This window comes from Diabrotica virgifera, chromosome 6, assembly GCF_917563875.1.
Source record: "Diabrotica virgifera virgifera chromosome 6, PGI_DIABVI_V3a".
In the NCBI taxonomy this organism is placed as follows: domain Eukaryota; kingdom Metazoa; phylum Arthropoda; class Insecta; order Coleoptera; family Chrysomelidae; genus Diabrotica; species Diabrotica virgifera.
The window spans coordinates 197,200,484-197,226,387 of NC_065448.1; the positions used below are offsets into that span (position 1 = coordinate 197,200,484).

At 33.2% G+C, this 25,904-nt stretch overlaps 1 protein-coding gene across 1 annotated transcript; it reads left to right on the top strand.

Moving 5' to 3' along the window:
- Positions 1 to 29: 29 nt before the first annotated feature.
- LOC126887099 (coiled-coil domain-containing protein 43) lies at positions 30 to 23,978 on the top strand. Its single transcript, XM_050654436.1, has 3 exons — positions 30 to 279; positions 15,862 to 16,238; positions 23,781 to 23,978. The coding sequence occupies exons 1-3, from the start codon at positions 103 to 105 to the stop codon at positions 23,851 to 23,853; spliced, it is 627 nt and encodes a 208-aa protein (XP_050510393.1). The 5' UTR covers positions 30 to 102; the 3' UTR covers positions 23,854 to 23,978.
- The last annotated feature ends 1,926 nt before the right edge of the window (positions 23,979 to 25,904 follow it).

A 25,904-nucleotide genomic window follows, 5' to 3' on the forward strand; every position in this document is an offset into this window, starting at 1 on the left:
CAAAACGATTGACACTTGGCAGATGAGTATTTTATTTCATAGAAAGTGTTGGCTATTCTGCTAATTTTTGTGTTCTTGATTTGATAGTTCAAATATCCAAAAATGGCAGGGGCACCAGAAATTGAAGATTTTCCAAGTTGGTTAAGAGAAAAATTAAAAGAATTAAATACCGATGAAACAGTCTTTGGTTCGTATATTCAAGGTATCCTCGACAGCGATGATTCTGAGGAAGAAAAGAATGAAGCCATACAAGGTTTACTAACAGAGATACTAGAAAATGTGAGTTTTAAATGCCCCAAGTAAGGGTTCTAGTGTTTTAAAATCATTTAAAAAAACAATACTATTTTAGTATGTAATAATTCATGCAATGGTGTCTTACGTGAAAGCAGAATCTTTTATTTATGTTTTCTTATTTTTATTAACAATAACTATTATTCTAAAGAAATAAATATTTAATATTTTTAAATGTAATTACAATAAGTCATTATCAAGGCTTTTCATTCTGGATGGAATGTTTGCCACTGTTAATGAGAACTCTCTAATTCGCTTATCACAGTGAATCGCTCCGCATTCTTCTTGTCTATTCTCAAAGCTTGTATGACTTGGCTTTTGTTACAATTTTCTTCCGCTCATTTCAATATGTGTATTCCGGTAGGTGTGTTGACGGAATTAATAAAAAATAAGTGTAACAACGAACAGTAATATATTTATTTATTTGGGTAACAAAAAGTGTTTTGCTTATACATCGCCTAAGAGGGTTTGTTATTGTTTTCGGCCCAGCGAGCGGCCGATGTCTCTGGGGTGTTGTGACCGACTGACTGAGTGGCTGAAAAGAAACCACAGACGCTAATCTGTTTGTGTTTTACCATCTGACCAGATGGGCAATAAATTATTTAGATCTGGCGTTGAAAGGTTGAAACATTTCTGCAGTTTTACGTTTTCGAATGCATGTCCAATTGTGAATTATTGACATAAGGTCTGATAAGGTAATTAATTTATGGGGAATTCAGTTTGTTAAACTGAACACACCAAAAACATATGGTTAAGGATACATTCCGTTTTGTAAAACTGTGTCCCTCTTAGCATCTGGTTTGTATTTTACATGTGAATTTATATGACCCATATTATTTCGTTTGGAGAAAAGTTATTAAAAATTAAGAAAATAAAATTAGCAAAAATAGTAATTAAAGAGTACTGCTATATGTGCATAATTCCCTCCAGTTTCTCCCTTTCAGGATTTTGATGTCCCTTAGGACCTGGTCCTCCCGTATCTCTGAGTCTTCCCCTTGGTCTTTCGCTTTCTGACTTCCATCTGATGACCTTCTTAATCAGTAGGTTGTTTTTCCTTATCTCTGTGTGCTCTAGCCAGCTCAGTTTCTGCGCTTTAATAAATCTAACTATGTCTTCTCCCTTCATTATGTCTATTAAACTGTATTCATTTTACAGATTCCTAACTGTAAACAAACTCACATGGAAGCTAAACAGGGTCGTACTGAACTGAATAGGGAACTTGCATAAATTTTTAAATTCGAAAAAAATGTTATAGGTACTTACCTAAATCACAACAGAACATAATTTAAAACATGTATCAAAGATAAAAAAGTTTTGTTTGTCTTTCGTTTCGCCCCTAAAGACGATTAAAAATTCAAATTAAAACAGGTGGTCCAAAATGCGTCGTGATGTCACTCAGTTTTACGTTTAGATTTTTCCAATAAAGTAAACAAAATTTTAAATTAGACGTTATAAACTTCAGTAGAAAATACATTTCTGTGACGTTACAAGTGTTTTTGATCGTTTGAACTATTCATAGAAAATTTGTACTTTTACAAAATGGTTTTATTTTCAATAGTAAACCTTCGTTCCTTTCCTTCAAAAACAGTATAAAACTTCAATTTTAACAAACTTTTTTTTTTCTCTGATTCTGGCTTTGGTTTAGAACTATAACCTTTAGCCACGTAATTGTATAACTTATCACTAAGTCAGGGGAGTAATGTGTAGTGTGTGTGTTGAGTAAGTGTTTGTTACTTTGCAAAGTCGACGTCATTGTCTTTGCAAAGAGACGCTAATTGTTTCCGAACGTCTGCGGTCCCTCCGATTTTAACAAACTGGTATATATTATTACAATGACATGCGATATATGTCATTAGAATATAAATATTTCAATAAGTGTGTGGCCGCCTGTTACAAGCAAGTCGGTTTGAAAGTGCTCTCTCGGAAAAATTGTGAATTTGGGTATGTACACCTTATATTTAAACTGAAGAACTGTCAACCATATACCAATAGATGCAAAGAAGAGTTTGAGAAGAAAGATTTCAAAAATATCATTCTATTCTTCTAATAAAAGGAAAAGTTTAAAATTAGTAAATTATTCCTTAAAATTAAAGTAAAAGTTTTTAGTATAACCAATTTTAATACATTAACTTTTTGCATTTTAAGTAATGTTTTTGTTCAAAACAGTAATTACGGTCTGCTAAAATAAAAGTGACCATACACTAAAATCTACCGAAGAAAAAATATGGAACAGAAAATTGATACGATCCTTGAAAAACTACTAAAGTTAGACCTACTGGAAAAACAAAACATGAGAATGGAAGACAAAATCGACACAATCACTAAAGAATTGGCAGAACTAACAGAAGAAAATACAGAGTTAAAAGAAAAGAATCAAGAACTTCAAACAATATTGCAAATTCAAGAAAGAAGGGTAGAAGTATTAGAAAGAGAAGTAAGAAAAAAGAATCTGATCATCCAAGGAATAGAAGAGATCGAAAATGAAGACGAAACGCAAATCAAGCATAAGATTTCAGAAATTTCAAGAAAATTGCAAGTAGAACTAAATACAGATCAGGATATTATAGAGATACGAAGACTTGGTATCAAAACTGTTAATAAGAAAAGACCGATCCTCATAGAATTCAAAAATTGGAGTAAAAAAAACGAGGTCCTTAAAGAAACAAAGAAATTAAAAGGTACAGACATATTCATAAATGAAGACTATCCAAAACACATACAAATTCAAAGAAATGAACTTCGCAAATATCAAAAAGAAGCAAGAGAGAAAGGTCAAAATGCAGGTATCCGTTATAACAAATTGCTTCTAAATGGCGAATTATTCACTTTGAGTCAATTGCAAACCTTATCACAAGAAAATGAAGCTATAATAATAGAAGACCAGAAGACGAATAGAGCTAGAAAATATGGTGATAGATCCCTCTCGGAGGAAGAGTTATCAATGGGCTCTACTACAGAAAGATCAACGAAAATAACGAAAACAGCGTACTCAAAAAACAAGTAACTAAAGCAAGTTGGACGGAGACAAAGAAAAAAGAAAATAGTATGAAAACAGCAATGGAAGAAGACACTACCGAAAACCGAAGAGAGAAAGAAATACTCACTGTCGGTGCGGACGCCTGCAGTGTACTTAATAGTAACAGTAATGTTAAGGTGATTAATTATTATTATGGCAACGGCGTCCGCATTGAGGGTGAAAATAGTAATAGTTATAGGTACAATAAGAGAAATGATGATTTTTTTATGAGAACATTTGATAATTTTGATTTTGTTTTTAATAGTGACGTAGACTTTAATTTTAAGAATAGGGGTAAAGATAACAGAATTGTAAAGGTAGGTCAGAAAAACGAGCAAACTGCAATAATAAACCAAGACATAACTCCTCATACTTGTAATGTTAGGGAAAGTCAGGGCAATAATAGAGCAAAGAGTATTGGAAAGGACCGTCATCATGGGTTGACCGCTGGGGGCACATCGGGGGATTTTCCCAGCTCTAGTCAAATTAACGCAAAAAATCAAAATACAAGTAATGCTGAAATAAAAAGTGGCCTCGATGGCGACATAGAGACTGAATGTACGGAAGAGACTAGAAAACAGGATAAAACAAACAAAAAGGTGAATAAGTACAACAGGAAAAAGAAAAATAAGAAAAGTGGAAAAATTTTAATTGGAACTTGGAATATAAGAACATTAGGAGAAATAGGAGAACTACAAAACCTTATTGAACAAATAAAAATCTACAAAATAGATATTTTAGCGTTGCAGGAAATGAGATGGAAGAACGAAGATATCTGGGAATATGGAAAATATCTAATATGTCATGGTAATTCAAAAGGTGGACAAGGTGGGATGGGCTTCATAATAAGTGAAAGATACAAACATGCGGTAAAAAGCTTTACTAATATAAACGAAAGGATAGCTATTCTGAAAATGAAAGGCAAGTTCTTTGATATTAATTTCATTAATGTGCACGCACCTACAGAGGACAAAGAAGCAGAAGAAAAAGAAAATTTCTATGCCAGATTAGACCAAGAAGTGTCAAATATAAACAATTATAGCGTTAAAATACTTTTAGGAGATTTAAACGCAAAAATAGGAAGAGAGGAATTATATCAGGGAACAATAGGTGCACATAGCCTGCACGAAATAAGTAATGACAACGGGCAAAGAATCATAGATTTTGCAACAGACAAAAAAATGGTGATAAGCAGTACAAAATTTCCACATAAAAATATCCACAAAGAAACATGGGTTTCTCCCGATATGAAAACAAGAAACCAGATCGACCACGTCTTAATAGGAGCAAGACATGCTTCAGACATTTCAGATGTGAGAAGTCATAGAGGGGCAAACAGCAGCTCCGATCACCACCTTGTGCTAATTAAATATAAACAAAAAATTACCGCCAAAGAAACAGAAGAAGGTGAAAAAAAGATCAAATACGCCTCAGATATATTGGCCTCTAATGAGGAAAACAGAGCAAGATATGAAACGAAAATAGAGAACATAATTGAACAGTATGATCAAGTAAATGAAAATCAGGTCAGAAATATCGAAGATAAATGGAGGGTCTTAAAAGAAGCAGTGATAACAGCTGCAAAAGAAGTAGTGGGGGAAAGCAAAGAACCTAGCCAAAAAAGATGGTATGACAAAGACTGCCAGAGACTAATGGAACAAAAAAACCAAGCTAGGCTTAAAATGCTGAACAACAGTACGGAAGAAACCAAAGAGGAATATACTACAAGAAGACGACAATTAAAAAAACATCTAAGATTTAAAAAGAGGAAACACAATAAAGATAAGATTGAAAGGCTAGAAGAATATGAACAAAAACGTGAAATAAAACTATTTTATAAGGAAATAAATCTTGAAAAAAAAGGTTTCCAACCAAGAACAAAATTATGCAAAGATAAAAATGGGGACTTAATAGCAGACGAAAAAGGAGTGCTAAAACGGTGGAGAGAACATTTTAATGAACTGTTGAATAAACCAAATCAACGTTACGAAACAGAAGAGCTAAGATTAGTAGGAGAGATTGAAGTAGACCAATATGCACCAACAGAAGCAGAAATAAAAGAGGTAATAAAAAAAATGAAAAATAACAAAGCCCCAGGATGCGACACAATAACTGTAGAAATGTTAAAATATGGAGGACATAGAATACAGAGTGAAATATCAAAGTTAATACTAGAAATATGGACCACAGAAATAATGCCGGAACAATGGAAAATTGCAGTGATATGCCCTATACATAAGAAGGGAGATAAGTTAGATTGCAATAATCACCGAGGAATATCACTACTAAATGTTGGATACAAAATATTTAGCAAAATATTGGAATTAAGACTAAATAATATAATGGAACAAACAACAGGGGATTATCAAGGAGGTTTCAGGAAAGGCAGGTCAACTATAGACCAAATATTTACAGTAAGGCAAACGCTGGAAAAATTCTACGAGCGGAATACCGAACTACATCATCTATTTGTAGAACCAAGAACAAAATTATGCAAAGATAAAAATGGGGACTTAATAGCAGACGAAAAAGGAGTGCTAAAACGGTGGAGAGAACATTTTAATGAACTGTTGAATAAACCAAATCAACGTTACGAAACAGAAGAGCTAAGATTAGTAGGAGAGATTGAAGTAGACCAATATGCACCAACAGAAGCAGAAATAAAAGAGGTAATAAAAAAAATGAAAAATAACAAAGCCCCAGGATGCGACACAATAACTGTAGAAATGTTAAAATATGGAGGACATAGAATACAGAGTGAAATATCAAAGTTAATACTAGAAATATGGACCACAGAAATAATGCCGGAACAATGGAAAATTGCAGTGATATGCCCTATACATAAGAAGGGAGATAAGTTAGATTGCAATAATCACCGAGGAATATCACTACTAAATATTGGATACAAAATATTTAGCAAAATATTGGAATTAAGACTAAATAATATAATGGAACAAACAACAGGGGATTATCAAGGAGGTTTCAGGAAAGGCAGGTCAACTATAGACCAAATATTTACAGTAAGGCAAACGCTGGAAAAATTCTACGAGCGGAATACCGAACTACATCATCTATTTGTAGATTTCAAACAAGCGTATGACTCAATAATTAGAAAGGAATTATATAGCGCAATGCAAGAGTTAAATGTACCAAAAAAACTAATCAGATTAGTAAAACTATGCCTAACCAACACCAAAGCAAAAGTAAGGATCCAAAATCAACTGTCCGATGAGTTTAACATTAATGAAGGTCTAACACAAGGGGATGCACTGTCAACAACACTCTTTAATCTTGCGTTGGAACAAGTAATCAGGAAAACTCCTATAGATAGGGATGGTACAATATTTACAAAGCTCAATCAGATCGTTGCCTACGCAGATGATATAGACATAATCAGCTGGACATTAAAAGACCTAGAAAAAATTTATACATATTTTAAAGAAGCGGCACAGACTATGGGTCTAGAAGTTAATGTCTCAAAGACAAAGTACATGATAACAACTCGGGAAAAAGTACAAACGAAAGGCAACATATCTCTGAGCGGGCAAATATTTGAAAGAGTGGACCGTTTCAAATATTTAGGATCAACAATAACAGAAGGAAATAAAAACAGTGATGAGGTAACAGCCAGAATTTCGCTTGGAAACAAATGCTTCTACAGCCTACAAAATATCATAAAGTCAAAATCAGTATCGATTAATTCAAAAGTAAAAATATACACAACAATAATGAGACCTGTAGTAATGTATGCATCAGAAACATGGGCCTTGACTAGTGAACAAGAGGAACAACTTCTTAGATGGGAAAGAAAAATCTTAAGGAAAATATATGGACCTATACAGGAGAATGGAGAATGGCGTATAAGAATGAACCACGAAATAAACAGAGTGTTTAACAGACCTACTATCACAAAAGAAATACGAAGTAAACGACTGAGTTGGTTAGGACACGTAGAAAGGATGGATGATAAGAGAAATACAAAAAAAGTACTTAGAAAAGAATTAAATGGGAAAAGACCGAGAGGTAGGCCTAGAAAGAGATGGATTGATGGTATTAACCAGGATTTGAAAGACCTAGGAATACGAGAATGGGAAAAACAAGCAAAGGAAAGAAAAACATGGGCAGCTATAGTCAAACAAGCAAAGCACACATAACGCCGAAAAGACCTCCTCAAAAAAAGAAACAAGAAAGTAATATTTTAGATAAATATCGTTTAGAACTTTTGAGGAGTTATGCGTGTGGCTGGCCTCCACACCATGTAAAACTTTAGAGCCTAGAAACCCCAACGGGCGACCATGGCCCTCCATGGGCTGTCAGCGGTCACCGATGATGATGATATAGATATTTTTGACTTATTCCACAACGATGAGCTGGCCAAATACCCAAGTAGGTTGTACCCAATATACCTAAATTTAAGGTTGTGTCTAGGTATACGCTAACGTGTACGCAAATAAAAAAGTTAGAGTGTCAATGATTTCTTATTTTTTATTTGTTTAGTGTTTGTTTTTAAATTAACTATGGAGTGTGGACAATAATTCTTTAGTTCTTTTAATGAGTTTAAGAACATTTTAAAACAGTACAAAAAAGATAAGAGCCTATAAATTAATATATATTTTTTTAGTTATAAATGAAATAGTATTACCGTCCAAGTTTAAAATAAAAGGAAGACCTAAAGCTTTCACAATAATAATTAACTTGTTCTGAAGCTATTATCCTTGTGGCATTTTTGTAATCAACTATTCTAAATGGAAACTAAGCCACAATTTAACTAAAAAATTGATTTTATTAACGTTTCGACATCTAAACCGGATGTCGTTGTCAAAATACAAAATATTATTAAATTAAACAAAAATGTTGTTGCTTAGTAAAAAATTTTTTCTAATAATTTATTTAATCTGACTAATTTTTGTATTTTGACAATGACATCTGATTTGGACGTCGAAACGTTAATAAAATAATTTTTTTAGTTAAATTGTGGCTTATTTTGCATTTAGAATAGTTGATTATAATAATTCACTTACGTATAAAAATTATTTTAACAATATTTTGTACCTACATGTCATGTCAACTAAATACATATAATTATTTTGCTAACCTAAATTTATACTTTTATATATATATTTATATATATATATATATATATATATATATATATATATATATATATATATATATATATATATATATTGATTTATTACAATTAAGTTTGAAACATCTGAAAAGTTCTGCTTCCCTTCCCTTAACAAATATTTTTCTATCAAACAAACACTAAACATATCAAAATAGCATGTACCAAAATATATAGTCACTGCGCAAGCTAAATAATGACGTCACTGGCTTGATGAAGTTTAATTCGCGTCTACCTAACTTTTTTATTTGCGTACACGTTAGCGTCTACCTAGACACAGCGAAATATAACCATAATCAAAACTATGTGACGTCACGGGCCGTTTGAACTATTTTATACCGCAGAAGACTTTAAATATGTATTTCTAAGTTATTACGAGTTTTTGAAGCGTGACATTTTGGAAATCTCATTTTTAAACAAAACTGAACATTATTATCTAATAAAAAAAAATGTGCAAGTTCCCTATTGTATTGTAACGTGACTATTGTAATTACTTCTAATTACAATAAAACTAGCGGTTCGTGTATTTATATACGACTTTATTATTTATTTATACAAGTTTACTTTACAAACTTTAGCTTAAGACTAAACTCTATTCACAAAAATTATGCCTTATATATCCTAGTCGTTATTCTCGATCATTCCGGGCTAAGCCAGCTCTCCGACTATCGTGTGACCTTCCAACAACCGCGCATCGGTTCCACGTATAGCGTGCTTCGATCTAGACTTTTCTCGGCTTACGCCTTGCGGCTGGTGACTCATTGTTTTGCTACATTGCTCCCCTCTTAAGATCTGAGCGTCCCGATCAGCAACTCTAGATGAAGGCCCAGGATGGCGGAATTTACACGACTCTCCAGCTTTGCATACACCCTTCAAGAAGAAATAACAGTCTACTGTCTTTGAAGGATCCGACATCTTCGGGTTCATGCAACACACAGTAATTCGTACGCCAGTTTCTCTGAAGACCACTTCAAGCATGCTTCTCACAATCTTCCAATCCAGATTTTCTACTGCATGGCCTATTTTTGGTAAAGCCAAATCTTTGATGTCATAATTACACACGATTTTCTTCAAATTACATAGAGCACGCCATATGTTCTCATAGCTTGGCGTGTCCGTATAAGACTTCCTGGTCACTATATACAGCAAAGATCGAGGACCATCTTCCAATCGCAATACTCTTCCAATTTTAGGTTGTTGATTCCTTAACTCGTCCAGGCGGCCGAACTTTCTATTGAATACGGACGAGATTCCTTTAGTCATCTCGAGGTCTTGGGCAACACAGTGGGCTAGAGAGACGTTTTCTGGAACACCAAACAGATCTTGCTGAACTTCTGTGGTCACGCCGAATCTAGCACTCTTTCTTTCTGCGTAATTTGACATAAATTCCTTAAAACTTGGCTGTGGTGCATCTTTCATCTCCTGTTGGAGGACTCGGGCTTCCTCTGTTTCATTTGAGCCAGCATATGGTGCAAGACGATTTATGTGAATAACTTTTGGTTTACCGTTTGGTAACTTCTTAATTCTGTATATTACGTCATTTATTTTCTTCTTAACTTCATACGGACCTTCCCATTGTCTTTGCAGTTTAGGACACAGGCCTCGACGACGTTGTGGATTATAAAGTCAGACAAGATCACCTACTTCGAAGCTTTCATTCTTGCAGCGAGAATCATATTGATCTTTCATTCTGTCACTAGCTATCTGGATGTGTTGTCGGGCAAGTTCATGAATGTTGTTCATTCGTAACTTCAGGCGGTCTACGTATTCTTCGCCTGCAACATATTCCTCGGAAGGTCTGCAGCCAAACTCTAGGTCGCAGGGCAAATGAACTTCACGACCCAACATCAGGCAGGTTGGTGTTTGACCTGTAGTTTCATTCACGGCCGAGCGGTAGGCCATCAGGAATAAATGAATGTGTTGGTCCCAATCTCGCTGATGTTCAGATACAACTTTGGACAAGTGTTTACCCATCGTTCGGTTCATCCTCTCGACCATTCCATCTGATTGAGGATGCAGGGGTGTTGTTCTGGTCTTATTGGCACCAATCAATTTACAAACGTTTTGGAAAAGAGCTGACTCAAAGTTTCGCCCTTGGTCGGAGTGGATCTCCAAGGGAACACCAAATCGGCTGAAGAATTCTTTAACAAGTACCTCTGCAACGGTAGCAGCTTCTTGATTCGGTAATGCATAGGCCTCGGTCCATTTCGTAAAATAGTCCATGGCTACCAGAATGTATTTATTTCCAGCATCGGTTTCTGGAAATGGACCTGCAATGTCGATTGCTACTCTTTCCATAGGACTTCCAACATTGTACTGTCTCATGGGTGCTCTCTTTTTACCAACTGGACCATTACCGGATGCACACAGTTCACATTTCCGGCACCATCTTCTTACATCATCTTTACAGTTCACCCAATAGAACCGTTCTCGAACCTTTTGCAGAGTCTTCGTAATACCAAAGTGTCCACCTGATGTACCGTCATGCAACTGACGCAATACTTCTGACACTTTACTTTTAGGTACAATCAACTGCAGCTTAGATTCTGTACCATCATCGTTCTCAAAGGTTCTGTACAGAAGATCATCTTTTAGTACCAGGCAATTCCATTGGCTCCAGTAGGCCTTGACTTCTGGACTACATGCACTAATGTTCTGCCAACTAGGTCTCTCACCTCGACGCATCCAATCCAATACTCTTTTTATACATGGATCGTCTTCTTGGGCTTCTTGTAACTGTTGTGGCTGCCATTGCTCATTAACGACGGTAGTTCGTCTCACAGGGCAAAGCTGTTCATCTAGTTTAAGCCGGTGATTACAACTTTCACTGCATGGCCGTATCGAGGAAGCATCTGTATTTGAACCAACTCTTCCAGCCCTCTTCATGCGTCTCTTCGGCATCGTGTCACGAATCACCCTCCGTACCATTTCCACCAAACGTTCATCTTTTCTCTTATCGCCTTTTTCCACGGTTATTACTCGATTGTTTCGTGAAGCTTGGCTAGCTGCTTCGTGTTCCAAGGCAATAGCAAGTGCTTCATCTAAAACTTTCGGTCTTGCTAGTCGTAAAGCTTTCTGTAGTTCATTATCTTTCAGCCCATTGACGAAGGTATCTACTGCAATTTCTTCTAAAACGCTGTCTGGCACCTCTGGATAAGCCAACCGCACCACACGAGCCACATCTGCTTCAAATTCTTGAAGATTCTCACTTGCTCGTTGACTTCTACTTCGCAGTTGTGCTTTGTATACTTGTTGTAGATGGGCATCTCCATAGCGTTTTTCTAGACGAGTGAACAAGGTCTGGTAACAATTTTCTTGACCCTTAGGAATTGATCTTAATATATCTGCAGCATCACCTCGCAAAGCAGCAGTCAAGGAAACAGCCTTTTCCTGTTCGGTCCAATGATTGGCGGTCGCAATAGCTTCAAATTGTCTAAGATATATGGACCAAGAGGACTTTCCATCGAATGGTGGTAATTTGAATCTCATATTATGCGACGTTTCGTCTCTCGGTAGTTCATCTTTCACTACAGGATCTAACGCTGCTGCATTAACTGATGGTTGTACTTTTGTATCGGTTATCATGCTCTCTAGTTGTTTGATCTTTTCTTCTACGGTCTCTACACTTTTCTGCATCTTATCGAATGTTCTAGAAACTTCTTCAAATTTCTCGTCATTCTGTCTACAAACGTCTTTAATTACTTGAGAAACACTTTCAAATTTCTCGTCGCTTTTTCTAGAAGTTTCATCGATCTTTTGAGAAACACTTTCAAATTTCTCGTTGTTCTGTCTACTAACTTCTTCAAGTTTCTCGTTATTCTGTCTACTAACTTCTTCAAGTTTCTCGTCGCTTCTTCTAGAAGTTTCATCGATCGTTTCAGAAACAGTTTTTAATTTCGATAAGATTACTTGTTCTGCTGACTGGAAGTGGAACGTCTTTGGGTCTTCTCCGTTCTTCGTGAGGACATCCTCGAGTCGTGCTTGTAGGACTATCTTGAGCCCACTGCTGTCCAGATCCCGTTCCTCTAGCTGTTCACGGAGCTGTTTTACTGTAAGTTCTTGTAGCAACATCTTTGGTCGGCACCCACGTACTTTCCAAAATGTCTTTTAACAGTCTTTCCGAATACCGAACAATCAACGCACTTTAACTATTCCCGACGAATAAAGTCCAAAAGTCTTTTAAAGTCTTTCCGAATACCGAACAATTAACGCACTCCGGTTATTCCCGACGAATAAAGTTCAAAAGTCTTTTAAAGTCTCTCTGTAATTCACTTATTTATATCGCACTAAGTTAACCGAACACCGACACCAACTGTAACGTGACTATTGTAATGACTTATAATTACAATAAAACTAGCGGTTCGTATTTATTTACGACTTTATTATTTATTTATACAAGTTTACTTTACAAACTTTAGCTTAAGACTAAACTCTATTCACAAAAATTATGCCTTATATATCCTAGTCGTTATTCTCGATCATTCCGGGCTAAGCCAGCTCTCCGACTATCGTGTGACCTTCCAACAACCGCGCATCGGTTCCACGTATAGCGTGCTTCGATCTAGACTTTTCTCGGCTTACGCCTTGCGGCTGGTGACTCATTGTTTTGCTACAGTATCATATATTTTACCGTAAGTGAATGGACTATTATGAAACTGCATTTTGTATACTTTTTCATGTCCAGGAAATAAAACTTTTTGAAACATCAATTAATTAAAATTTTGGGTTTTCTTACCTTTATAAGTGATTACCACAAGCTATTTTTACTTTTGAACAAGAAATGCTTTGTTTATGTATATCAAAAGTTCATTAAACAGACTACCCACTATAAAACTTACAAAAAAAACTATAAAACATGACCAGTATTAATTAATAACTCAACAATAATTACACTGTAAAATACATATAACACAAAATAATATCTTAAAAACCAACACCTTACATACATTTTGAATTTGCGGACTGACAAGTTTGGACTTGTAAAATGAGAATCCGCCTCGTTTAGGGCAATAAATTACATTTTCGTACTTCCGGGCCTAAAGTGACAACTTCACTCCCTTGTGACAGGTACTAAAGTGTCACATTTAATCCCTCCGGGATTAAATATTGACGAAACTCCCGGAACGATTAAATCACAAACAAACGAATTTAAGGGATATTTTATTGAAAAATATAATTAATTAGAATGGTAATTAACGTTAATATTCAAATTAATATTGTGACAGTTCGTCATATTGACCAGTCTTTCCTGGGTTAATGCAGCAGGTAACTGACGAGTAACAGATAGGTCCTTTTCATATTGAACCAATGTTTCTTTACAATGACACTAGTAATGACAATGTTTCTAAATTATAACTGTCACAACGCAATGTTACTATGGTAACTTATTTTAAAGACAGTTTATTAAATGAGTTGAAGAGAGAAAAAACTGATTGAAATTATTGAAATAATTAATAAAATCATACCGGAAGTACGAAAAGTATCGTATATACCTTGCGACTGAAGTACATTTAATCCTTCAGGTAACTTTACCTTCAGGATTAAATGTACTACTTCAGTCCCGCGGTATATAATGTACTATTAATAGCCTCTTGACGAATGAGAGGGCGAATAGTAACACATGCGTTTGTTTATACAGTGGAACCCCGATAAGTCGGCCCCCGATAACCCGGAAGTCCGGCTAACCCGGACCGATTTTCATCAGATAAACATTTTGATTTTCAGTACATATTTTGTATTTTGACACTGACACCCGTTCTGGGCGTCGAAATGTTAATAAAATTATATTTTCAATTTAATTGTGGCTTTCCCATCAAAATAGTTAATTATCAGATAAACATTTCAACAATAAAAATGTATGTATGTAATATAATATTTGACAGATGTGTATTTGTGTAATTTGAACTATATTTATACAGTGGAACCCCGATAAGTCGGCCCCCGATAACCCGGAAGTCCGGCTAATCCGGACCGATTTTCATCAGATAAACATTTTGATTTTCAGTACATATTTTGTATTTTGACACTGACACCCGTTCTGGGCGTCGAAATGTTAATAAAATTATATTTTCAATTTAATTGTGGCTTTCCCATCAAAATAGTTAATTATCAGATAAGCATTTCAACAATAAAAATGTATGTATGTAATATAATATTTGACAGATGTGTATTTGTGTAATTTGAACTATATGATAGTAAAAATGACTCATGGCACAAGCCGGCAGAAGCAACAGGCACCTGTCTGTAGTATTCCTTTATTTTTTATTTCAAACTGTGTTAGCATTGTTTAAGAAAGAGTATTTAAAAAATTCTTGTTTAATCAATGGTCTTAGTTTTCACTGTTCTTAATACATAATAACAAAACATCGTTCCGATTGTGACTGTATGAATACAGTATTGTATTGTTCGCTTCCGTTTGCTGGCTTAGGTTTGTGTTTTCGTGTTTTTAGTAATTTAGATGTGTAGGTACTGTGCATATTTATATATATTTCATGTTATTTCAATACTAACGGAGTTTATCTGTAAGTATACCGTATTTTATTAATTTTTACCATATTCTCCGGCTAACCCGGATTTTCGATAACCCGGATCGGCCGCGGTCCCGATTAATCCGAGTTATCGAGGTTCCACTGTAGTTGGGAATTTGCTATATGAATATACTTTAGTTCATGGTTCATTCTTCTTCTCATTTCTCCATTTTCTATTCTTATAGGACCCACAATTCTTGCGATTTTTCTTTTTAACTTTCTTAATTTTTTTCATCTTTATCTGTAAGGCCCATTGTCTCTGCTGCTTATGTAACTACGGTCCTGATTAGAATTCTGTGTATTTTCAGTTTTGGATTTCTGGATAAGTTATTGTTCTTCACTAGCCTATGATCTCTCCAGTATGTTTTGCTGCCTGCTAGTATTTTCCCCTTTACTTCTTCACTTCTCTTATTTTTGCCATTCACAATTACTCCCAAATATTTAATTTAAATTGTTGAACTCTTTCAAAAGTGTAGTTTTCTATCTTGATTTCTGTTTTCTTGTTATATTCTCTTTTAGAGCAGAGTAGATATTTTATTTTTCCTTCATTAATTTCTAGACCTCTTTTCCGTGCTTCATTTGCCAGGGTTGTTACTGCTTCTTTTAATCTTTCTTTGTCTCTTCCCATAAGAACTATGACATCTGTATAATCTACTATTTGCGTTGAGGAGTGTGCTATAGTTTCTTTAATTCAGCTGGCCTTGACTGTTCTTTCTACTGCTATATTGAATAGTGTCATTGACAGGGAATCGCCTTGTTGCAGTCCTGTTTCTATTGCAATTGATTTTGTGCTACTTTATTCTGTTGTTACTTGAGCTCGAGATCCATCCATAGTCATAATTACGATAAGTACTGCCATTTAATAAAAGTTCAATAAATTGATTTTGATTTATTTACAGGAAAGTGAAATTATTAAAATATGTAATGAAATTCTCGAACACTGGGAAAGATTTAAGCCACAAGAAGCATGTGCCAAACAAATGTCCAGTGAAGATGTTAATATTAAACTTGCCAAACTTTTAGAATCACAGTCTTTAGCTACTACCAAACAAAAGCAATACACAGCAGAAGAGAAAAAAATTAGAGAAGCGATTCTTTCCCAATATAGCGAAATGACAGATGAAGAAGGTGAAGCTGAAGATGTACAGGCTGGTGGAGAGGATGGAGGACTAGAAAAAAATTTAAATTCTCATACTGTTGCTCAAGCAGAAAAACTTAAAAGGGAGCAGGCAAGACAAGACAGTCAGAAGAAAAAAGAGAAAGACAAAGAAGATAGGTAGTGTATTATTTTTTAGGTTGTTATACAGAGTGAGTTTTATGTATAGAAACCCTCAATTATCTCGGAAACAGCTTGCACGATTTTTATAGATTTTGGTGGGTAAGGGATTCTAATGCAGCCGATATTATAGTGATAATTACATCGTTGTCAGATCTTCAGTTTTTCTGCAAATCTAGTGAACTTTCTTATTTCAAATGGAGCACCCTGTATATTTTTCCCGTTTTGAAGTCCTTAAGAAATACTGATTATTTTTCATGTTATATTCCCTATATTTAAATGCCACAGTTTCGGAGTTATTGCTACATTTATTTAAAAACAATTTTTAAACAAATTATAAAAATCAATTTTTTCGGCCCGTGTAGACATTATTTTACGTTGTTTGGATCATTGGGAACAAAAAAGGTCTTTTGTAATTTTTCTCTAAAGTTAATCGTTTTCGAGTTATAAACAATTTAAAACTGAAAAAAAAATCGAATAATGACGATTTTCAAGGTTCAAAAACACAAATAAAAAATATTATTTTTGAAACTGCGGAGTACCCAAGTTTAAGCTAGAGCCTTCTTCTAGGGGCTCGCTAGAAAATTGTTGGCACATTTTATTCTAAAACATTGCTTTTTAATAATTGAAGCGCATATGAGAGAACAGACAATCGGGACAATGTTAATTAGATTTTCATAAAAACGGAAGATTTGACAACAATGTACTTATCACTATAATATCGGCCGCATTAGAAAACCCCTAACCACCAAAATCTATAAAAATCGTGCAAGCCGTTTCCGAGATACTCAAGGGTTTCCATACATAAAACTATTAGTAGAAATTAGTAGGTCTATTGTGTTGCGTAATATTGAGAAAATGATGAAGTTTTAGTTTATAAAAAGAGAATGAAGAATTATTATATAAAAAATATAGGAAAAGTGCAATAAAAATATTTACTTGTAGACTTAACCTTTAACTACACGCGTTGGCGTATTTTGTACGCCAGATATAAGAATTCTACTGCAAATATATTTAAAAATTTAATTTTTGACCTTGTTTATCTCTCTAACCTATCACTGGAATGTGCTTTACAATTTGGTTTTAGTTTCGTTATAATCGGTGTTCTGGGAAGATCGTAATTTACATTTTATTATTTGTTGTTTCCGGTGGTGGACAATATACGCCACGAATATATTAATATAAGTAGTAATATAAGTACATATTTCAATTGTTTTTAAACGCTTTTCTTTAGTTCAATAGTTTGCGTCAAATTTTTAGAGGTTAATTTGACTGCCTTTTTTTCAATGCAAATGAATGAAAATTTGCAGACATATGCATTCGCGAGAACAATACACGAATAGTCAATAAAAAAAATTTGTTTATGTTTATTAATTGTTTAAATAAAAAAAAAACGATTTTAATGGAAAATGCTTAAATTCTCTTGTTTTTTACAATGTAGAAATTTGAAATTTTTACGAATTGTAGCTAATGATATGAACTATACATAATTTCACTTTTTACGTTAATTGTTTACGTTATGCTTCACAAATAAACAATAAAGTTTCAAATTTTAAACGCTCATATATTTGTTTATCGGCGCTTATTCGTGTCAAATTTCAATACGATACGAAACAAAACTTCAACCAAAACTCGAATTCAAAAAATTAGAGTTTTTATCGTAGTCTTAGAAAAACCAGCGGTAGAGACGTTTTGTGCTATAATTAACATTAGAATTCATTTTGGCGTATTAATTAAACGCTTTTCTTTAGTTCAATCGTTTGGGTCAAATCTTTGGACGTTAATTTGACTGCCTTTTCTTCAGTGCAAATGACTAAAAATTTGCAGCCATATGCATTCGCGGGAACAATACACGAATAGTCAATAACATTTTTTTTATGTCTATTAATTGTTTAAATAAAAAAACGATTTTAACGGAAAAGGCTTAAATTCTCTTGATTTTTACAATGAAGAAACTTGAAACTTTTACAGATTGTAGCTAATTATATAAACTATACATAATTTCACTTTTTACGTTAATTGTTTACGTTATGCTTCATAAATAAACAATGAAGTTTCAAATTTTTTGCCGATTCCGACTACTTTTCATGTTTGTACATCATATGTTTTATATACATATTTTAATAAACATGACGATATATTTTAATGTTTGAAAGTGAAAGACTAAAAAGTAAAATATAAAAAAATATGAAAAAAAAATTTTTTTAGGAAACGCTTTTCTTTAGTTCCGAGTGACTAAAATTAAAAATATTAAAAAATCAACTAAAAAGCAAAAAATAAAAAAAATTGAAAAAATCCAACACATTCGTTAAAGAAAAGCGTGGGGCAAAAACCGTTTATTCGATGAAGACGTGCCACGCTTTTCTTTGACGAATGTGTTGGATTTTTTCAATTTTTTTTATTTTTTGCTTTTTAGTTGATTTTTTAATATATCTAATTTTAGTCACTCGGAACTAAAGAAAAGCGTTTCCTAAAAAAATTTTTTTTTCATATTTTTTTATTTAGTCATTATGACACAAAATATATTTTTTTTTATAAACAATACTTTTTCTTCTGTAAAAAATCATATTTCAAAAAATTTTTGTTTAGTAATTTTATTTATCATGGAATCCAGTTATTCCATGATTCAAGTTATAAATCCCAATTGGCTTACTGAGAAGGAACTCCAAGTATTCACTGATGCCGAATAAGGTTTATAGCAAACAACTAAGTGTATTTAAAAAAAAAATAAACAAATCCGCTGTTTTTACGTGTATTTTCTTGTGGTGTATAAAGTACGCCACGCGTGTAGTTATGTTATAATTTGATGCGCGGGTAGTTAAAGGTTAAATAATAAAAATTGACTAGAAAAAAATACAATATAAAATATAAATATTATAAAACTTTAAAATCACAAAATAGATTTAAAAAAAGGTGTGAATATTATACAATCAACATTACATCATATATCAACACAGAAATTTTACATTGCAGGATTAGCTTATTACACATTATAAGTATGAAAGAAGAAAATAATTGTTAAATGATACATATTAGTCGCTTACGATGCAAAAGTCACGACCCACAAATAAGTTTTTCTATAGGAGAACAAAAAAACATTATCTGCATGCGAAAATCGCCAAACCTAAATAGGGAATTATTGATTCAATATCATGATATTAATAATACCTTGAGAGAGAAAAAATTGATATTAAATAAACAATTCTCCATTTAGGTCTAACAACTTTCGCATGCAGAGAATGTTTTTTACTCTCCTGCACAAAAACCCATTTGTAGGTTACGATCTTTTGCATCTTAACCTTCGGATGACCAAGCGGGGGAAATTGTGACCCCAGCGTATGTTTTTCTTTAATAAATTCAAAAGTATTTTCAATTTTTAACTCATTATTTTTTTATTTGACTTTAATATCATTCTAGATATCCTCATATTTTGAAATAAAAAAAATTCCCTATATTTTACGAATAAAAAATATATTCTGAAGTTGATGTTTAGTAAAATACCGTCTATTATGTGTAATTCCAAGTAGTTTTACGCTAATGACGTCTACTTTGCAAAGTAACAAGACACTTACTCAACATACACACTACACATGACACTAATACTCATGTTGTGACTGGCTGAATGACATAAAGTCCATGCCATAAAAAAAACTTCATTTTTTTGTTAATTGTCATTTTTGACCTGGGGTCATTTTCCCCCCTTGGTCATCCGTGTAACAAAAAAAGGTTGGTCATCGGAAGGTTAAGCGAGGAATCCTATTTGAGCATGACCCCCAAGGACTAGGAAAGACATTCTAGGTCTGGACCATTAGCCTCACCAAAAATTTAAGAGTTTTTAATTGGAGGGTCCATCAAAGCAGTTAATAATGTATTAACCATAGTGTGTTCTGGTCTTAGGTTATTACCTTCTGTAATTTTGTGTTAGGTTCTAAAGTGAAACTACTTGTCTAGGTTGTGTAGGCTGAACATGGATACTAATTTTTATTCCAAAGTTTTGAAGATGAAATTCAAAAGTAGATGTTCTAAAAGGTGAACAAATTTTTGGAATTATTTTTTTTCTTGTGTGTTCCTGAGCATGTTCGCCTATTTGTTAATAGTTATGTAATAGGATCAACTTAAACTGTTTGAGCAGAATTTATTTACTACTTATTTCTTTCAGTTCAGTCTTCACTTTTCGTCACATCTCATTTGCTTACCTTTTCCCCTACTTGTCTTGTTCTAAGTCCTTGGGAGTCTCATTTTTCTGACCTAGTGTTATTTACTTGTTTACACTCACCAATATGACCTTAATTTCATACATTTTGGCTTCCAATCACACCTGTTACCGTTTCCTGAAGATTTTCATCATCATCAACCTGTACGCATTCACTGCTGGACATAGGTCTCCTCAGCTTTTTCCATCTGACTCTGTCTTGTGCGACTTGCATCCAGTTATTGATAACATGCTTCACGTCGTCGGTCCATCTGGTTGGTGGAAGTCCTCTGTTTCACAGTGCTTCTTGTCGTGGCCTCCACTTGACAATACATTTTGTCTATTGGTTTTCTGATAATCTGGGGATGTGTCTTGCCCAATTCCGGGTTAGCAACGTAATTCTTTTGACAGCGTCTATTGTTTTTGTTCTATGCCATAGTTCTTCGTTTGGGATTAAATCTCTCAAGGAGACACTCAACAGCTGGTGCTCCGTAGACCTCTGCTAATACGCCCTCTGAGCCATTTTGGAAAAAAATCCCAAAGCAGGTCGATTTTTATTTTCAAATTACGATTTTTTGACATATATATCATACTAGTTGCGTGATCCATCTGGATGTGGTGATGTAATCAATGATTTTTTTTAGATGAGATTATGGGTCGTATGCTAACTCATTTGACATGTTATGCAATTCTCTATTCAGGAATATAAACATTAACATAATTGTGTATATAGAGTGTCCAAAAAATTTATTTCCATTAATTAAATTAATTGACGCAAAAAGAAGAATGTATGTAATTTGTTTAATTCAAACTACATTTTACTACTATCAGAAAACAGAAAAAAAATGTTTATTTGACGAATAAACATCGCTTTTCGCTTTAATTCATTGTTCAAGCTGCCACCCACCTGCCTCTTGGCAGTTTCAACACTTAATTTAAGAGAAAAGCAATGTTTATTTGTCAAATAAACATTTTTTCTGTTTTCTGACAGCAGTAAAATGTATTTTAAATTAAATAAATTGCATACATGCTTCTTTTTGTGTCAATTTAATTTGAAAAATTTTTGGACACCCTGTATAAATAATTATGTTAATGTTTATATTACTGAGAATTTATAGAGAATTGAATAAGCTTTTAAATGAGCTAGAACACATCCCTTATTTTTATTTAAAAAAATCACGCAATCATGCCCAGATGGATGATATCTCTAGTATGTCATCCATCTGAACAAAAACTACTCAATCGAGAAAAGAGGAAAAGTGAGAAAGTGATTTTTTAATAATATATTGTAACACTTACAATTTTGAACATATTTAACAACAAAATACTTGGATCACAGAATATATCCTGGTGTATTTTCTGCTTGGATCTTCCATAAATAATAAACAATAAATAACTTTTTATTAAGTTCACGTCTTAAATCAATTATTTATCAAATACACTATCAATATTATTTAATCAACAACACAAAATATTCCCGATGCCATGTCAAATATTTAAAATTGTCACTGTCTTGTCACCATATTCTATTGGAGCCAGTGCGTTGTATGACAAAGATAGCGAATGTTCGATTTGGAAAATATCACCACGGACATGGTGTCCGTTTATTTCGAATCCTGAAAAAAATAATAAATATTTTAAAAAAATTTAAATGCAGAATGAAAGTCTAAATTATTATCGAGGACCGAAAGTCCCTTAGAATAAATAAAAAGTTTCTTTTGAGTGAGATATTTGAAATTAAAAATCATACTACATTTTCTCTTATTTTTTCACCCCTTTAACTTATTAAAATAAACATTATAGAAGTTTTCAGGGACTTTCGGCCCTCGGTAAGAACGTAATCTGCGTTTAAATTTTTAAAAATACTTATTAGTTTTATCAGGATTAGAAAAAAATGAATCCCATTTAAATAGCATTGGAGCCGAAACTTTGTATCGATCCCCTTAAGTAAAAAAGTTACTTAAATAGGACAACAGGTTTAGGAGATACGAGACATCAAAAATGACCCATTTTTTGGGGTGCCCGTTTTCATTGACGCACAGTGTATATGCCAAAAAATCGTATTTTAAAAATAAAAATCGATCTGTTTCGGGATTTATTTCCAAAATCCTCTATTAACGAAATAATGATTTTATATATCATTTGACTTTTACACGCTGTATATTACAATATTGTATTTAAAAAACTGAACAATAATGCATTTAGTTCATGCCTTTTTGTATAAACAGTGTAGAACAATTTAAGTACATAATAGTCCTGTCGCCAGTAGGGGTACAACGGCCTCCTTAATTCAGATGGACTTACCCAAGTTTTCTTTATGTATTTTGACCCGTAGAACACGAATTTTTTGGGTAACAGTCGATCCGGATGTCGATAAGATTGTTATAAACAAAGAACTTGAGGAATCACATAACAGCGATTGTTCGCAAAACAAAGCATTTTTTTGTATATTTTGAGTCATTCTAAGCAAAAAATGTTTTTACAATTTTTTTCGTAGGATGCATAGTCTTCGACATAAACGAGATTGAACTTTTAAAAAATCGAAAAATTGCAATTTTTGAAGCCGAATAACTTTTGATTGAAAAATAAAATAGCAATTCTGCTTACTGCATTTGAAAGTTCAAGTCAAATTCTATCGGCTTTGAATATTTTCATAGCTAAAAAATAATTTTTTTATTGTTAAACAAAGCTTTAAACACATAGTGATTGAATGGGGTTTTCAATGCATTTCTAATTTGAAATCGAACGAGTAGGCGCGTATAAAGAATTTCTACGTATATTACGTATATTAAAACGCATGCATTTGGCACGGGAAACACTATGTGTTTATAGTTTTGTTTGACAAATAAAAACTTAATTTTTAGCAATGCAGATAATCAAAACCGATGTAGTTTGACTTGAACTTTCAAATGCAGTTAGCAGAATTATTTTATTTTTTAATCAAAAGTTATTCCGGTTCGAAAATTGCACTTTTTCGATTTTTTGAAAGTTCAACCGCGTTTATCTCGAAAACTATGCATCATACGAAAAAACTTGTAAGACCATTTTTTGCTGAGAATCACCCAAAAAATACAAAAAAATGTTTTGTTTTGCAAAAAATCGCTGCTATGTAATTCCTCAAGTTCCTTGTTTATAACAATCTTATCGACATCCGGATCAACTGTTACCCAAAAAATTCGTGTTCTACGGGTCGAAATACATAAAAAAAAAACTTGAGTAAGTCCATCTGAATTAAGGAGGCCGTTGTACCCCCCCTGGCGACAGGACTATAATGAGAGTGTTTTTTTACATGTTTTTTTTCTTGAAATAAAGTTTGTTATTTTTCAACTAATAATTACAAATGTTTTCAGAGAAAAACAAAAGCAACTTAAAGAAGATAAAAAAGAAAAGCGAAAGACTGTTAAAGGCGAGAGAAGAAGGTAGCAGGCCCAAAAATAAAATATTTTATTTAATTTTTAGAAGTTATATCTGATTTTGAAATGATTGTGATGATACATGTTTGGTTATTTGCTCTTATGAGTTTAAAATAAAACGATAATTTTAGAATAGTTTCGTTAAGTCATTGCAATTTTAATGTATGAAAATAACACACATAAGGAATGGAGTCTCTAAATGTAGCGTTTTCCGTCAAAAAAATATTTTGTCGAGTTATTTGGCACACATATATGTAATATAGTAAAGATCTTGCGGTACAGAGTTCAATTTAAGAAATATGCTGGAAATTACTCTACAATTAAATAAAATATTACAAAAACGAGTCTGTACCGCTATTAAGAAGAACAAAAAATACACTTCCTTCAAATAAACTTTTTTAACCCATGTCTAGATTTTGCGTCAGATTGGAACTACTAAAATCGATTATTTATAACAAGAAATCAAACTTAACTGACTGATTTGGCAACATTTAGCGCGCATATGAGTACATTATTATCACAATATTGTGCCTTCGTCTTTAATAATATAGACAAGGCGGAAACGGCGGGTTCTTTGGGAAAAATATTCCCATGAGATATTTTTGCATAATCACATTCGTGAGTCATCCCAGAATAAGGTTCAAGAAGTCGCCCACGAGAAAAGTGGGCCAATTTTTTTTTAATCAAATTGCAAAAATCTATATTTTGGCCCGGACTAATTTTTTTTAGGTTTTTTGGACCATTCTGGACAAAAAAGGTCTCCTATAATTTTTCTCTAAAGTTGATCTTTTTCGAGTTATAAGCAAGTTAAAATTTGAAAAACGCGAAAATTGCCATTTTTAAGGCTTAATAACTCGGTCAAAAATTATTATTTTGAAAGTCAGAAAGTGACTAAATCAAAGTTTAAAGTCGCCGTTACATGATCCTGAAGAAATCTGTGTCATTAATTTACTACTAAGCTGTTATTTTTAATTAATAACGATGAGTGGTTGTATCGTATTGACGCTGTTGTAAATGTGAGTGCGAGTAAGATGCGCAATTGGACTGCTGGAATAGCTTCTCTCTCGCACTCAGCATTTACAGCCCCGCACACGTGCATGGCGCTTATTATTATTACTTAAAAATAACAGCTTAGTAATAAAATAATGACAAAAATTTCTTCAGGATCTTGTAGGGGGGGCTTCAAACTTTGATTTAGTCATATATTGACTTTCATAATAATAACTTTTAACCGAGTTATTAAGCCTTGAAAATCGCCATTTTTCGTTTTTTTTTAAATTTAAATTGCTTATAAGTGGAAAACGATCAACTTTAGAGAAAAATTATAAGAGATCTTTTTGGTCCAGAATGGTCCAAAAAATTAAAGAAAAAATTGTTCGGGCCAAAAATATTGATTCTTGCAATTTGATTAAAAAAAAATTGTTAAAAAAAATTGGCCCACTTTTCACTTCTTGAACCTTATTCTGGGATGTCTCACGAATGTGATTATGCAAAAAAATCTTATGGGAATATTTTTCCCTTCGGACCCGCCGTTTTCGGCTTGTCTAATAATATTATTTTTATTGTAATGTCACGTACTGCCGACACACTGTTGCCAAAAGTTCGCAGAACTTTCGAAAAACGGTGCGGCTACTATCCCTCGAATTAATATTGATGTAGTCTCTTTACTTAAAGAAAATATAATTATAATACAGGGTGTAACAAAAATACGGGTCATAAATTTAATCGCGTATTCTGGGACCAAAAATAATTCGATTGAACCTAACTTACCTTAGTACAAATGTGCACGGAAAAAAAGTTACAGCCCTTTGAAGTTACAAAATGAAAATCGATTTTTTCCAGTATATCGAAAACTATTAGAGATTTTTTATTAAAAATGGACATGTGGTATTGTTATAACAGTATTATTTTAGGAAAAAATTATAATGAAATTTGGACATCCCATAAAAAATTTATGGGGGTTTGTTTCCTTTAAACCCCCCAAACTTTTGTGTACGTTTCAATTTAATTATTATTGTAGCGCCATTAGTTAAACACAAGTTATTAAAAACTTTTTTGTCT

What these genes read in the sequence shown, in the direction of transcription:
- LOC126887099 (XM_050654436.1), top strand. Translation starts at nt 103, where the DNA reads ATGGCAGGGGCACCAGAAATTGAAGATTTTCCAAGTTGGTTAAGAGAA. An exon ending in TAACAGAGATACTAGAAAAT is followed by an intron (nt 280 to 15,861) that starts GTGAGTTTTAAA and finishes ATTTATTTACAG; the next exon opens with GAAAGTGAAATTATTAAAAT. An exon ending in GAGAAAGACAAAGAAGATAG is followed by an intron (nt 16,239 to 23,780) that starts GTAGTGTATTAT and finishes AAATGTTTTCAG; the next exon opens with AGAAAAACAAAAGCAACTTA.